The 14,292-nt window shown below is 39.4% G+C and overlaps 1 protein-coding gene across 3 annotated transcripts in view; it reads left to right on the top strand.

Annotated features, from left to right (window-relative positions):
- Positions 1 to 428: 428 nt before the first annotated feature.
- LOC132626874 (nucleolar GTP-binding protein 1-like) overlaps positions 429 to 14,292 on the top strand; it is a 34,791-nt gene continuing 20,927 nt past the window's right edge. The window contains exons 1-13 of one of the 3 annotated variants that reach the window (XM_060341895.1): positions 438 to 834; positions 1,704 to 1,840; positions 2,107 to 2,227; positions 2,354 to 2,418; positions 2,533 to 2,646; positions 3,478 to 3,552; positions 6,131 to 6,169; positions 6,254 to 6,325; positions 6,882 to 6,953; positions 7,049 to 7,085; positions 7,680 to 7,792; positions 8,557 to 8,763; positions 9,409 to 10,320. In XM_060341895.1, coding sequence (XP_060197878.1) covers positions 753 to 834; positions 1,704 to 1,840; positions 2,107 to 2,227; positions 2,354 to 2,418; positions 2,533 to 2,646; positions 3,478 to 3,552; positions 6,131 to 6,169; positions 6,254 to 6,325; positions 6,882 to 6,953; positions 7,049 to 7,085; positions 7,680 to 7,792; positions 8,557 to 8,763; positions 9,409 to 9,411 — 1,137 coding nt within the window. In that variant the 5' untranslated portion in view covers positions 438 to 752 and the 3' untranslated portion in view covers positions 9,412 to 10,320. Of the gene's footprint in view, positions 835 to 1,703; positions 1,841 to 2,106; positions 2,228 to 2,353; positions 2,419 to 2,532; positions 2,647 to 3,477; positions 3,553 to 6,130; positions 6,170 to 6,253; positions 6,326 to 6,881; positions 6,954 to 7,048; positions 7,086 to 7,679; positions 7,813 to 8,556; positions 8,767 to 9,408; positions 10,321 to 14,292 lie in introns of those variants that run through there. The other 2 variants (XM_060341896.1, XM_060341897.1) reach the window with 2 other exon arrangements.

The following is a 14,292-nucleotide window of genomic DNA, read 5'->3' as shown; positions in this document are numbered from 1 at the left end:
TACTAGATCACCCTTAAAAAGTAAGCTTGGGTAGATGCTGGAACACGTTATGCAAGTTTAAATTAGAATCTTTGCATTACATGTGCTTTGCTTCCAACTTGAACAACTAGGTTTGTGCGCCTAGCTGCCTATATATATATGCAGAATGAAATTCAAGATACTAGTATTTAGTGTCGGATGAAATGCTTGGGAACTAGGATGAAATATAAAGATTTTCTTTATCAGGAGAAATGTTCATCTTTCTCTTTTCGTTAATCAATTTGATGGTACGAGGATATAAGTTTCCACACAAGAACTTTGTCATGTCTTTCTCCTGCGGTCACAATGGCGGAGCTAGTAAATTGTGTAAGGGGCTTAAAAAAATTATAAAAAGTTTAACACCTAAGATATGGACCTATGTCAAGGAGATTCAATATAGTGTATTCACATAAAAAATCTTGTTACCGAGGGCTTCCTTAAATGGGTAAATCAGTCTTAGCCTAAATACGCTTACCTATTGAAAAACCAAAAATAGTAAGTTTATTAATTTACATCGCGTTAGATGTCCCATTAGGTTTTTCCTATCGGTGCTTTTCCGTCCAGCTTTGGACCAAAAGTACGAACTTTGACATAAATAAATGAGTACTTATGTTCAATGTTATATAAGGATGACCAAAATAACTCTAACCCTATACATAAGGGACTGTTTGGTAATTGGGTTTTTTCCTGGATATTCAGAGCTCAGTAAAACTCGGCGCCAATAAAAGAGAAAGATGAGCGGAACTTCAGGTCTCTTTCAGCTATGGCAACTTCCTTCTTCATCACTCTTTTTCCAACGTTCCAAGTTCTCTAAAGGTACTGCTTTGTTTCTCAATGCAACGAATTAAACCTATACATACTTTTTTTTTGTCCACTTTGGAGACAATTTGCTTTCCCTATTTAGTCTCCCCATGTGCTTATATTGGAAATGAAATGAATTTAGGTACAGGATTGGTAATTGAAATGTATCACTTTCTTACCAGTATTATTAACACTATTCTCGCAATTCTTGTTCTTTGAAATGTAACGACTTTCTTACCAGTAGTATTAACACTATTCTCGTAGTTCTTGTTCTTTCTATTTCTGTTACCTCCTGTGTTTTTTGTGCTTCGGTTATCGCATTATTTTGTTGTTGCTACCGTTCTTTTTGCCCGAAATGCTATGTACTGCTTTCCCCTTTCTGGAGGTGAATCTAGGAATATGGGTGCATCACTTAAAAAGAAGAAAAAAAAAGTAGCAAGTGGGAATTGATCACTAATCCTCTAGATAAATAACTCAGCATTCAATCAAATGCACCATTCAGCCTTTTTGGAGCATGAGTGCCAGCAGTTAATATTATATCAATTCTAGAAAACATGCACATAAAATATCTGGTTTTACGAGGAGACCATAGGTTCACGTGCCCCATAATTTGCATGTAAATTCAACCTGGCCCCTATCGCATTACTTCATTGTTGTTACCGCTTTCATTCCTGTATCCCTTTTGCAATGTGTTGTGAAATGTTTTACGTGAGCCGATATCGGAAAAAGCCTCTATATCTCTACGAGGTAGGGGTAAGGTCTGCGTACACTCTATCCTCCCCAGACCCCACTTATGGGATTATACTGGGTATGTTGTTATTGTTTTTGGATTGGTAATTGACATCGTTTCTGTCTATTTCTCTAATAACAAATGTGTTGTTCAGTGGATGCAGGTCTGTACTTGGTTCCTACGCGTGTTATGTATCCAATGCCATGCCTCTGTAAGCAAATGCAGATTACTACTTATGAAATTGTTAAAGGAAGCTATGTATCAAATCCAGTGAACCAACAAGAAAAAAAAGTATATCTTCTCCTTTAATCTTACTTTTGTGAAGTTAAGTTTTTAAGGATACTACACTATAAACAACAAGTATGAAAAAAATAGAACATACATCTCTTATTAAATATTGGCTTTAGATCACTAATTTTATTGAGACACCCTTGATTACTAGTGGAATTGTTTTTTAGTTGGCTATTTGCTGCGAATTATCTCTGTCTCGTTTTATGAATGCGCGGTTTCTTTATCATTCACATGAAGATTGAAAGCGATTGCTCATTTCTTTATAGGAAAAACTGACACCTAAGGTAGAAAATATAGGTGCATTTCAAAAATTACCCATGGTAATGCCATCTATAGATATTCTACAATCAGCACTAAGGAAAGCAAAGAGGATCGCGCCTACAAAGGGTAATTTTTCGCTCCGTGTCTATAAACTTTTTGCTTCCACCTCATCATTGCAGTATCAATTCTTGTAATGGACTCAAGCACGAATGGATGAAAGGAATTATAGCATTTGGTTAAAATGTTTAACAGGCATAGCTAATGCTGCAAAACGCGAGAGAAATAAAGGTGCAAAACAACTTGATGCATTAATGAAGGTGAGATTCTCTAACAGACTAATGCTTGTTGTTGGAGGATACATTTATAATTTTGATATTCTTATAAGTCATATGAAACCGAATTTACATTCGTCATTCATTTTTTGTATGTAGGAGTTGGCTGTGCCCTTGAGGACATACAAGGAGAACTTCCCAAACAAAAAATATTTGCACCCTTATGAACAATCTTTGATTGAGTTAATGCTTGGAGATGGAAACTATGAAGAGGTAATTTTCAATCACTCTAGTAGCTTGTTCCAAATAATGGTTGTTCAGGGAAATTGAGGTCATCAGTAACTTTTTCCTACAGGGAAATAGCTTTGAACTGTGGCAAATGATTTTTTGACTCTTCAGAAGGAGAAAAATACATGTAGTTAAACTGGAAGGTTTAAATGTCTCTTTGTCCTGATAAATTAAAAGATAGTAAGGAAGAGAAAAGGATCAAAGCTAGGAGCATAATCTTGGGGTTTGTAGTGTTTTGTGTAGTTTTTATCTAACCTAAGTAAAGCTCTGAGTTTGTGTAAATATTTCACACTTCTTTTTCACAGAATTGAAATGATTCTGTTGCGCCCTTTATTTGGATGGACTGATTTTCGGGGTGTGGATTTGTTTTTCAATATTCATGGAAACTAGCATTTTGGATATCCTCAACCCCTCTCAGGGGGTTTATGGTTTTCATTTCATGCACGTGTTAATGAAAGATTCAATTGCTGTAAGTCTAATTTATGTGAAAGTTTATATCCGTGTTAAATTCTGTTCAGTATTTGTGACATAATGCTGGCACCATGCTAATTTTGGGTTAAATGATTGAAGCAGATAAACTAATGTTTGTAACTTAGTGATTTTTCTGTTGAATTAAGTTGTCAACATTTAGCGATACATCAATTTTTGAGTGAGATTCAACTTTTTCTCCGTTCTTGTATGATTTTTTTCCCTATCAATTGGATCTATGTTCTTTTTTCCTTATCAAAAAACACAGAATCTTTGTCCTCCTCCCCCCCCCCCCCCCCCCCCCCCCTTTCTGTCATGTCTTACATCTAAGTAACTACAATTCTGCAGGCATTGGGAAAGCTAGAAGCTTTAAGGAAAAAGGTGAATTCAGTTGGAAAGGAACATGCATCATTATGTGCTAAGGTTGGAAAGTTGTTTGCATTAAATAATGACCTACTTTTTATCTGTATGCTGTTAGTCTGCTCCCTCTCCCAGCCTCTTCGGTCAATCTTAGGTAAAATAGCCTTCTGGATACAACAACAACAACAAGCCCAGTAGAATCCCACCATGTGGGGTCTGGGGAGGGTAGAGTGTACGCAGACCTAACCCCCACCTTGAAAGGTAAGGCGGTTGTTTCCGAAAGACCTTCGGCTCAAGAGAGGAAAACAAGAGGAAAACAAGACAAAAGGTCAGATAGGGACAAGCATATCAAAAACAATATGAAAACGAGGAATAACAAAAGCGAGAAAGTCATGGTAGAACAGTCCGGAAAGAAAGGAGCATTAACTACCATAGATAAATAAGATAATCAAAGTACAAAGGCCCAACAAATATAAGCAGAAATCAAATGGCAATAAAAGAATGAGCAAAACTACAACTACTATGGTGAAAGCATGAGCAACCTAGCCTTCTGTCCTAATCTGAGTCCTCCACAACCTCCTATCTAAGGTCATGTCCTCGGTAAGCTGAAATTGTGCCATGTCCTGTCTAATCACCTCTCCCCAATACTTCTTCGGCCTCCCTTTACCTCTCTTGAAACCGTCCATAGCCAACCTCTCACACTTCCGCACTGGAGCATCTGTGTCTCTCCTCTTCACATGTCCAAACCATCTCAGCCTCGCTTCCCGCATCTTGTCCTCCACCGATGCCACTCCCACCTTGTCCCGGATATCTTCATTCCTAATTCTATCCCTCCTAGTGTGCCCATACATCCATCGCAGCATTCGCATTTCCGCGACATTCTTATTTTTTCCCTGATCAGTGTTGTCAAAGGCGTGCTCGCTTAAGCCCTGAAGCGAGGCACAAAACATGTTGAGCGCTTTGCCTCACTTAATGTGTGCTTCAATGTCGTCATGAAGGCTCTAAGACATACTTTTCCTTGTCAATGAGCGCCTCCTGAATAGGCAACACTAAACAATTGATATTTCACTTTATCTTTATTTTTTTTTTTCAATTTCTTTGTCCATATATTTGTTATTCTTACTTATTATTGTTAGTCTTGGACTAAACGTATATATTTGTATTTTTTCTCCATTGCGCCTTTTTTCATCAAAACCCATGCTTTATTTGCGCTTAAAGGCCCAACGGACCTTACAGCGTTTGCACTTTTGATGACACTGTCCCTGATAAGTATTGTATGTTTTTAGAAAAGCATCCATGGGAATCTATCGGTATATTTTTACCTGCATATAAGATTAGACTCCTATGTGTGTCACCCTTTCTACATAAACAAAACTATCTATCTCCTAGCATAGGTCAGATTGCTGTCTAATCTCCTTAATTCACTCGTGTCTGGCTTCTTTCTTCTTTTGTTTGAATCTGATCCATCCTTGTAGTGGCCTTATTGAACCTCTTTGGGCAACATTTTTAAATCAGACAGATGCTGCAAACAAAATAGACCCTACTGTCTGTGTTGTGGAATATTGAGGAGAGAAATTAGGAAAACTAGTCAAGGATGTTGGAAGTATCTTAAATTTGTTATCTCAGTCATCGTAACATCGTTTGCATATGAGTGATAGCAGCACAATTTCTTAATTTCAACTTGACTAGGTCCTATATTGGTTGGGACTACAACAACAACAACAACATACCCAGTGAGATCCCACAATGTGGGGTCTGGGGAGGGTAAAGTGTACGCAGACCTTACCCCTATCTTGGAAGATAGGGAGGCTGTTTCGAAAGACCCTCGGCTCAAGAGAAAACACAACGAGAAAGGTTAGATAAGCACAAGTAGTTCAAAGCAAAATGCAAATGAAACTAAAGGGAATTGGTTGGGACTAGTGATTAAAAAAAAAATCTAAATCTATGTCAAGCATGCAAGCATAATGAAAGGGAATTGCAGAGAAAATTCTAAAGCTCCATATTCTCCTGATTGCTTATTTTCATGGAAGGTAATAAGAGGGAAGTAACTATATAAAGTTTTAGCGAAGTGAAAATGGAGGATAACAACACTATTTCTTTCCCACCTTTGCTGAATTGACGCTCATCATTGATTGGTTAGGGTTCACACTCTCTCATGCTTTCTGTCAGTAGTAGTTCAGTTAGATGCAGGTATTGGGACCTCCCAAAAGAAAAAGAAAAAAAAAACGATTAGCAGAAACCGTAACTATATATGGAACATACAATTGAATGAGTCTTCTTATGGGGAAACGGTGCCCCTGTAAAGTTAGCCTTTCCTTTCTGCAAGCGCATTCTCCATTCCAAATTCTTGATTCAACTTCACTACCTTCCTAACAATTAACACCAAATCTCCATCACCACTTTTATGTAGCTGCTAATGGACATGGTCACAATCATTTTTAAAAAGATACATTAAAAATACAAATAAGGGCTACAGGGGTCTTAGCATCACATCAGGATCCCTTGGCCTGTGTTCACTACCAAATGTTATTATGTTCTGTTTTCTCATTATTGATTTGATGAAATATTTTTATTTACATACCTTTATAATTTATATTTCTATTTAAGATGCAAATCAAGTAATTGGTGCAATTTGTGGCAGTCATTATCTAAACGAGAAGCAGAGGAGCGACTGAACGAGGTAGTCCGATAGTTTCATTTTTACAGAATTCTATATTTATCTGATATAATCTATAAGTAGATTTGTGACAGAATATCTTTGTAGGGATTGAAAAGAATTGAGGAAATTTTTGATCGGGATGGAAAAGCTGTTGATCAACTATTGAGCATTGCCAAGGTAAGGCCAGTTAGAGATACGAAGCTAGGCAGTATGAGTCTTGTCATGAAGGCCTTGATATTAGTATACTGAAAACTAAAATCTGACCCGTATTTTGTTTTGCTAACTCCGGTCTCAAATGTTAACATCTTTAAAATTAATAGTAAGGAAAAAGTCAAAGAGGGGGAAGATAAGCAATGAGATGGAAGCTTATGGAACGATCATAGATGATCATAAACTAACGATTATTACCAATCAATTGTGTGTTCTCTTTACCCAATCACTACTTCACCAGTTGTTCTATCATGTTTCTTATACTAGTTTTGCAATATCATAGGCGTGGATGCATTGTCAGACAGATGACTAGAGAGATACTTGTCTGCAGATTTACGAACGAGTCAAAGGAATTTGGTTTAATACTTTGACTAGAACGAAATCCACAACTAGACATACTTTCCTTGCATGCCCCTACCAACTCTATAGAAAGTCTTTGATGTACTTTCTCCAGTCGATTGCATCTTTTCATCACACACTTTTCCTTGATTGAGTTCCCAGTAACGTCACTGAATATTATCAGATCTGCAACTATCCCTTCACAACCAGAGGAATCCTGATGGGTCATATTAATTTGAGCTACCAGAATTTTCAGGTTAGTCTTTATCTCAAAGCGAAAATGTTTTCTCAAATGTTTCTTACCTTTTTGTTGCTTCTGCTATTTTACTGATTAAGCATTATAATCCTCAGGTTACTGATACCCCTGGAATCTTAAGGAGATGTGATGGTAAAAATCTCTTCTTGGTTTACCATTTGAATAATGTGGATAATTTTTCTCTGAATTCATTTACATTCTCCGACATAATACAAAGAAGCTTAAAAAGAGAAAATAATACAAAGAAGCTGATGATACATCGTCACCTTTGTTAGTGAAAAATATTGTTTGTGTTTGTGGGGAAGTGAGTTAGTTGGATTAGAAGTGTACTACTTAGACCTCCTAAAAATTATTATACTAATATCCACAATTTTGCTTCTGAGCTTGTCCAACTGTCCAAGTAACAGGTTAGTTCTCCCAAAAAAAAAATGGCTAGTTTGAGATGAGAACGTGTTGCTCGATTTCTTCATTACAATAGCTCTAGTGATGGAAAATGGTCTGGAATGGGCGTAAAGTAAATTCCCCACGTTTTGACTTAAAAGATAAATAATGCAACTATAGTTTCCTTTTTGCTATGCTGCTCAGCAAACAGTGAGAACATTACTCATAATTCTCTAAATTTCTTTCTTGTAACCTGGACTTTTGTGTTCTGTTGTGGTGGATTACTTCCCTTATCATTTTATGTTTATTTTTAACATTTTTTCTTTATTTTGATTGAATCTGCAGAGAACAGGAATAACTGGGAAAAGTTAACGCTTGCTGTTCTCACTCATTTGCCAACTGCAGTACTTTATGTTCATGATTTATCTGGAGGATGTGGGATGTCACCTTCTGATCAGGCAACTCAATGATTTCTATGGTTATTAGAACTCTGATCTTCAAGTATTCTAGTAGAGAGACAGATTCTTTTTTGTTTTATACCGGAATGGTTTAACCTTGATGTGGAGATCTATTATGTATCTGAAGTAATTGCGCACGTCTTGGAACTTGCATATGATTTTGATAAGCTATTTTATTTGATTCTCCAAATAATGAGAAGATGGATAAAATGAGAACGGTCATGAACTAGTAGTATATGGACTAAAACTTGCATATTGGTGATTTAGAAAAACTATTTTCTCGGAATAATGAGAAGATGGATAGAATGGTCACGAGCTATTTCAGTATAGATATTTTTTTCTATCAGGAACTAGTAAAGTATATTAGTGTAGCTGTGCTAATATAAGAGCTCTGGTGAATACTTACCAAGTGTCGCTTTCAAAACTATTTTATTGGCTAATGCTTATAGTTTTTTTCTTTTTTTCTCTTGTTTCTTCTGTTTGATTGGGGGTTTAGGCTGTCGCTCCCCAAACATGAATGAATTATAAATACAACAACAACAACATACCCAGTGTAGTTCCACAAGCGGGGTCTGGGATGGTAGAGTGTACATAGACCTTACCCCTACCTCATGGAGGTAGAGAGTTGTTCGTCAATAATCTGGAAGGCTTAGGAGAATGTCAATACGCTTTGTGATACTGGTTTTTGCTACAACCAATTTTCAGTCTTCTCTATCTTTTCTCACAGTGTAAAAATGGTTGATTACCAAGTATGGTTTTTGCAGTTTGTAATCTATAAGGAAATGAGAGAGAGATACAGCAGCCATATTTGGCTTGATGTCGTGTCCAAATGTGACTTACTGCAAGCATCTCCTGTCATCTTTGCAACAGATGATTGTAACGTTGATAACTTTGAGCTGGTGAGATATAGGAAAATGGGACCTGACGGAGCCTTAAATGTGTCCGTAAAGAATGAGATTAGTCTTCATGAGGTGCCATTCTGTTCCCCTTATACATTATTATAGAAGAATGAGAAGGTTGTTTAACTTAAACCTGTAGGAGTTTCCGAAGTGTCACAAAATGCAAATTTTAGAACTTAATACAGAATTTGGGAATTTGTTTCGCAGTTGAGATAATTATTACACCTTACTGGTGATAAGTTGACCGTCTATGATCCTCGGGAAGATTAAAATTTCCCCTCTAGATGATTCTCTACGTCTTTTGATATTGAATGCCACATCCAAGAGATTTGATTGACATGTTCACAGTTGTTCTATGTACCTGTTTACTTCTGTTGTCTAAAACCTAAAACATGTATTTAAGAACAGCTAATTATTTTTATGGATTTTCTCTTTAGTCATTTAACTGTTCTTAGGTTAACAAGTATCTTATGCTCGAGGTTTCCGCGAATCATTAGTTTGTTTTTACATAGATTTAACAAACATGCCTGTGTGAGCTTTTCAGAAGTTTCTTCAGACTATCGTAATAATCTTGTCTGAGTTGCTTTCACTATCCTTAGTTTCTCGGAGTTCATTCTATAAGCTATAGAATTCAATAGTCAGCATGAAGTGCTAAATTATTTCCTGAAGCTACTTTCTTCGTTAGTATGTTCTGACATCTTTGTTGGGTTTCTGTAGTAGAAGAAAAAAGTTTACGAGGTGCTTGCTTCTCAATCAGAAAGGATCAAAAACCAAAAGAACAAGGAGGCAGAGCTGGAAGTTTCAAGCTAGTTGGTTTTGGCCTGCCGGAATTTTGCTGCAAGTTTTTGGGCTCGGTAATTAGCTCAATGTGATCGGGATCTATCATGTATGTACAATTGTACATTGGTGATCGATCTGTGGTGACAGTAACACACATTTCCAGGTCCATGAATACGACATGTTTCTTGGCATATTTATCAGGCGCATTTGCTTTGCTTCAAATCTCATCTCTAAGATACCCAAATCATTTGTCAAATGGTGCAGATGGGGTTGCCATATCCGTCATTCCATTCTTTGTAGCAATCTTTGATAAGTTTTTCTTCAGTGGTTTATGGATATGCTACTGAGAAGCAATTGGAGGTTTGAAAGCTCGAAATTTCCGAGGCTCTAATACTGAACCATCTTATATTTATTTATTACCAAGTAGAAATTGAGCCTGCACTTAGTCATCAATGAATAAGTGTTCTGTAAAGTTGATGTTCATTACTCTTGGTCGAAAAGGGAAACCTTATTCTTGTGAGGAACCTTATTTATTTTCCCTCTTGGTTGTAAGTCTTTGAGATGTGTTGTGTCGGTGATTTACATCTCTACTATTATAGAAATGGCAGTAGGGTGGACGAACAAGGTACGAACAAGGGCAAGAATGTAATTTTAATGTTTATTTTGGACAAATTGAAAATTAAACTCAATCTGTACATACATTCTTCTTCCTTATTCTAGAAAGAATCTACCCGATAAAAGATACTATCTATTCTGCATCCATGTAGGAACCCTATTTCTCTCACTTCTACTTTTCCTCACATTTCTTCTCCTCCTTTCTGTGGTTATTACTCTTTCAGGGAAGCTTTGGTGAGTTTTCTTCTGCAATTTCTCTTTGTTTTTTTTATCAGCAGTTAGAATTTTTACTCTTTCAAAGGTTTTCCATCTTTGTTATATTTAATATCTGGTATGTCCTTTCTGTTTAGGTGATTTTGTTATGTTCTTGCAGTTTCGGTTCTTTTGAATGAAATTTCTAGCAAGAAATTCTTCATGTATGTCAGTAGTTATACCTACTTTCTTATACCTTATATTTCATTAATGAATTTGGTAATTTGACCTACGGCTTGAAATTGGGGTTTTGAGCGTTCAATCAAATTTTCACCTCAGAATTGGGCCAAAAAATTAAAACGCTGTGATTGAGATTGAACATGTTGGTGGAGGTCTAATTAGTGATCAAACACGAGTGTGCAGGATTATATACAACACATTGATACAATACATGTACTCAAAACACGAGTGTACACCTCTATGTGGGATAGCAGTTCCAAGTTATCTTAAAGCAGACCTCTAAACTTGAAGGGGAATAGCAGTCTACTATAAGAAGCAGAAAACACAAAGCATCCATTAATCTTTCAATTTTTAGAAAAGTAAAACAGTTTGAATTTACAATTTCATTATTTACAAACAGATTTGCTACCTAACAAAAAAAACACGTTCAACCTTAAATCTGGGAAATCCCAACAGCAGTAGGGAGCATTCAGCAAAAAAAAAAAAGAATTGCATCATGCATTTAGTACTTGGGAGTAGTTTTGTGGTTTTGTAATTTTGACCTGGGGTTTATTGGAAAATTGAAATTTGAGAATTTTCAGACCAAATTAGAGAAGGTATTAAACTGTAGATCGGATTTCTCTTTTTGAGTTCGTTGGGAAGAAACATGTGATGAATCCAACAACGACAACTACTTGATAGTGATCTTTGGGTGGCTCATATTTGAGAGGTAGGGATTGAACTTCTCAATTCCTCAATAGATTAGTAACAATTTTTAACGGTTACTTTGGTGGTGACTGGTAAGACAGCTGATTATATTTTATTTTCTCCTTTTTCGTTTCAGCTATAGATTGTTTCCTACCTTCATCATTTCTTGCATATTGTTTACCCCGGATTCGGTAATCAATTGAATTTGTGTGTGAGTATAGGATATGTGCTTGAGTCCCAATGTTTATTACAAACCGTGGATGAGAATGCTTATTGATAAACGTGCAAGGAGCGCAAGTGACAGATGACTCCGCGTATGGCCAATTTGATTGAAAAAATATGATATAGATGACAAACTTACAATGGAAAATATCAATATTGAGATTGCTAGAACTGTATATATATATGTATTGTGTTACAAGTGTTCTTTTGAATAAAAGATCAACCAACCCCCCAAAGGGAGGAGGGAATGCCCTATTTATAGTGATGAACCCATGGGCCTTCCTCAATATGAAGTAATAAAATAATAATAAAAGGACAGCCCCTGTATGGATGTAGTGGGATCTGACTGACGGCGCCGTCTGACACACGCATAGTTGGTAGCCGACCATGATGTAACACCACTGCTGCGCCCCAGTAACGGTCATAACGGACCAACAGACTCACGGGTACCGGACTTCCGGTGGTAACCCCCCGGAAAGAGATCCGAACCTTCGGTGGCTTAAAAACCGGGACCGATGATGCTTCCGCTCGGCTTTGATCCGAATGCTTATCCGGAAACCCGATGCTTATACACGAACTTTCCCTCCTTTTCCTCCTCCGAGCCACGGTTACCCCGGATTGGCCCTCATCCGGTTTTCACCGTATACAGATAGCCCCGCGCTTCCCGGACCAACGATCTATCGGAGTGATGGGAAGCGAATGAATCGTACATCCGGCCACCCGGTCGGCCAATTCTTATCACTTTATTTTGGCGGGAACGGCTCCGTTTCGTCTTCCTTTTTGCCGCCCACGTGTCCAATTCTGGTTTGTTCGTTCCTGTCAACCGCCTTTTACACGTCGTTTCGCATTAATGTCGCAACACGTGGCGATCCTCGATTGGCCGCCCTCGATAATCGTTCCTCCCTTACGCTTATAAAAAGCCCCTCCTTTCCTTATTTTTCACTTTTCTGGTTTGCTCTCCCTTTTCTTCTTCCTTCTGTGCGTCAACAACCATCCTTTCCGTTCACAACTTCGTTGCCAAACCTTCTCTTACCAATACAAAAAAAAAGAAAGGAAAGGGAATTAGCTTTGTCACTACTCTCGTCAATTGCTTCTTTGCTTCTTCAAATCGTCACTTCCTTCGTTTCCTTCACGCCATTCCCTACTTTTCTCCTTTTCTTTCAATCATGTCTGAAACCACTTCTACAGACGTTCCTTCAATCTCGTCCCCGAGGGCCGAGGCCGTATCCCCGGTCAAACAAAAGGGTAACCCCGAAACTGCGGCCTCGGATATTATACCGGCAAAATTTAACTTCAACAAAGACCTGGAGGTAGAAAAACCCTCCGTCGTTTCAGACCGGGGATACGACGTGAGGCGATATCCTTCCTCTATAACCGAGGACAAGCTCGACACAGTCCGGACAGACTGCGGGTGGGACACACGCCCGATAAGGGTTTTCGTACCCGGGCCGGATGAATCCATAACCGACCACCGGGAGGGGTTTTTGTACGTGTACACTTACCCCTTCACCCTTAAGCTCGATCCCCCGGTTGATCCGGTCATACTGGATATGTGCCAGACTTATGGCGTAACTTTGGCTCAGATCGGCCCAACTGTTTGGAGGGTCGTTGCCTGCCTCCGGTTGCTGGCCATCAGGGCTGAGAAGGAATTCTCATTGGGCCACCTAATACGCTTGTATTCCCCGAGGATATTCCGGGGTGGTGTCATAAGATTAACCAAGCGCAGCCGGAACCCGCTCTTCTCGAAGATGGACGAAGACCGGGACAGGGGGTGGTTGGAACGCTACGTCCGAGTAAAATCCGAGGACATAATCCCGGACTCCCATCAACCTTTTCCGGAGAAATGGAACGAGAAACGTAAGTTCGATCCTTTGAGTAATCGTCATCATATGTTTAGTTGCTTACGGTATTGTTTTCTCACCACCCTTTCGCTACTTTACAGCAAACGGATTTGTTCCCCCGGTTATTCGAGATCTAACTGAGTGGGTCACGGCGCTCCTCAACCAGCTTCCCTATGAGGACCGGACTTGGGCCCACTTATCACGCGGTCGATGGATCGCTCAAAATCATGGTAATATTTGGCTTCCCTTTGATCTCGTTGCCTCTTTAGCCATTCGAGGCCGTCAATTTCCTTAACCTGCCTATGCTTTTGTCATTCAGGCTTGCCGAAGGGTTCGGTGGCATCTAGATCGGAGTCGGGGGCTGCTTCCCCTGCACCAGCGTCCGCGTTCGACATGGCGGGTTCCGCTCGCGTTCTCGCCGAAGCCGCCAAAAGGAAACGACCCCCCGAAAAGGGCCAACCGTCCAAACGAAAGAAAGCAAGGAGTGTAGCCCGGCCACCGAGGGAGGAGGCGGAGTCCGACATCATTGTTCGGAGGGTAGACCCGGCACCGTTAGCGGCCCCAGTACCCGAGGAGGCTGCCTCCGAACCACCCTTGCCTTCTATGAATGAAGGTATCTTAATTCCCGCTCTTCTTTCAAGCGCGGAAGAAATCCTTTCCCCGGCCCCTCTTCGGTCGGTTGACTTCGTCGACATTTCAGGTGAAACTTCTTCGGAAGATACTCCCCTGCAAAGGAGAAAAGGAGCCGGGGAAACGGCGGTTGCTGCAACCGATCAAGGGACCGTTCCAGTTCCGGAGACCGAAGCCCCCACTCAGGCTCGTCCATCGCCCGGCCACGAACCGGTTTCTACTTCCGAGTCCCCGGCCCTCGCCAGGAATATTGAGTCTATACCGAGTTCGTCTACCCCTGCCCCGAGGGTTGCAGACTTCGACGATATGTTTTCAGCCACTCCTCCGGCTACCGGTGAAGCTGCGGGTTTTGGTCATCTTCCAATTCCTCGGGTCACGAGGTCGGCCAACCGAC

This window comes from Lycium barbarum, chromosome 2 (assembly GCF_019175385.1).
Source record: "Lycium barbarum isolate Lr01 chromosome 2, ASM1917538v2, whole genome shotgun sequence".
Lineage (NCBI taxonomy): Eukaryota > Viridiplantae > Streptophyta > Magnoliopsida > Solanales > Solanaceae > Lycium > Lycium barbarum.
Note: the sequence above shows the minus strand (reverse complement) of the source record. Positions and strands in the feature narration are given on the sequence as shown.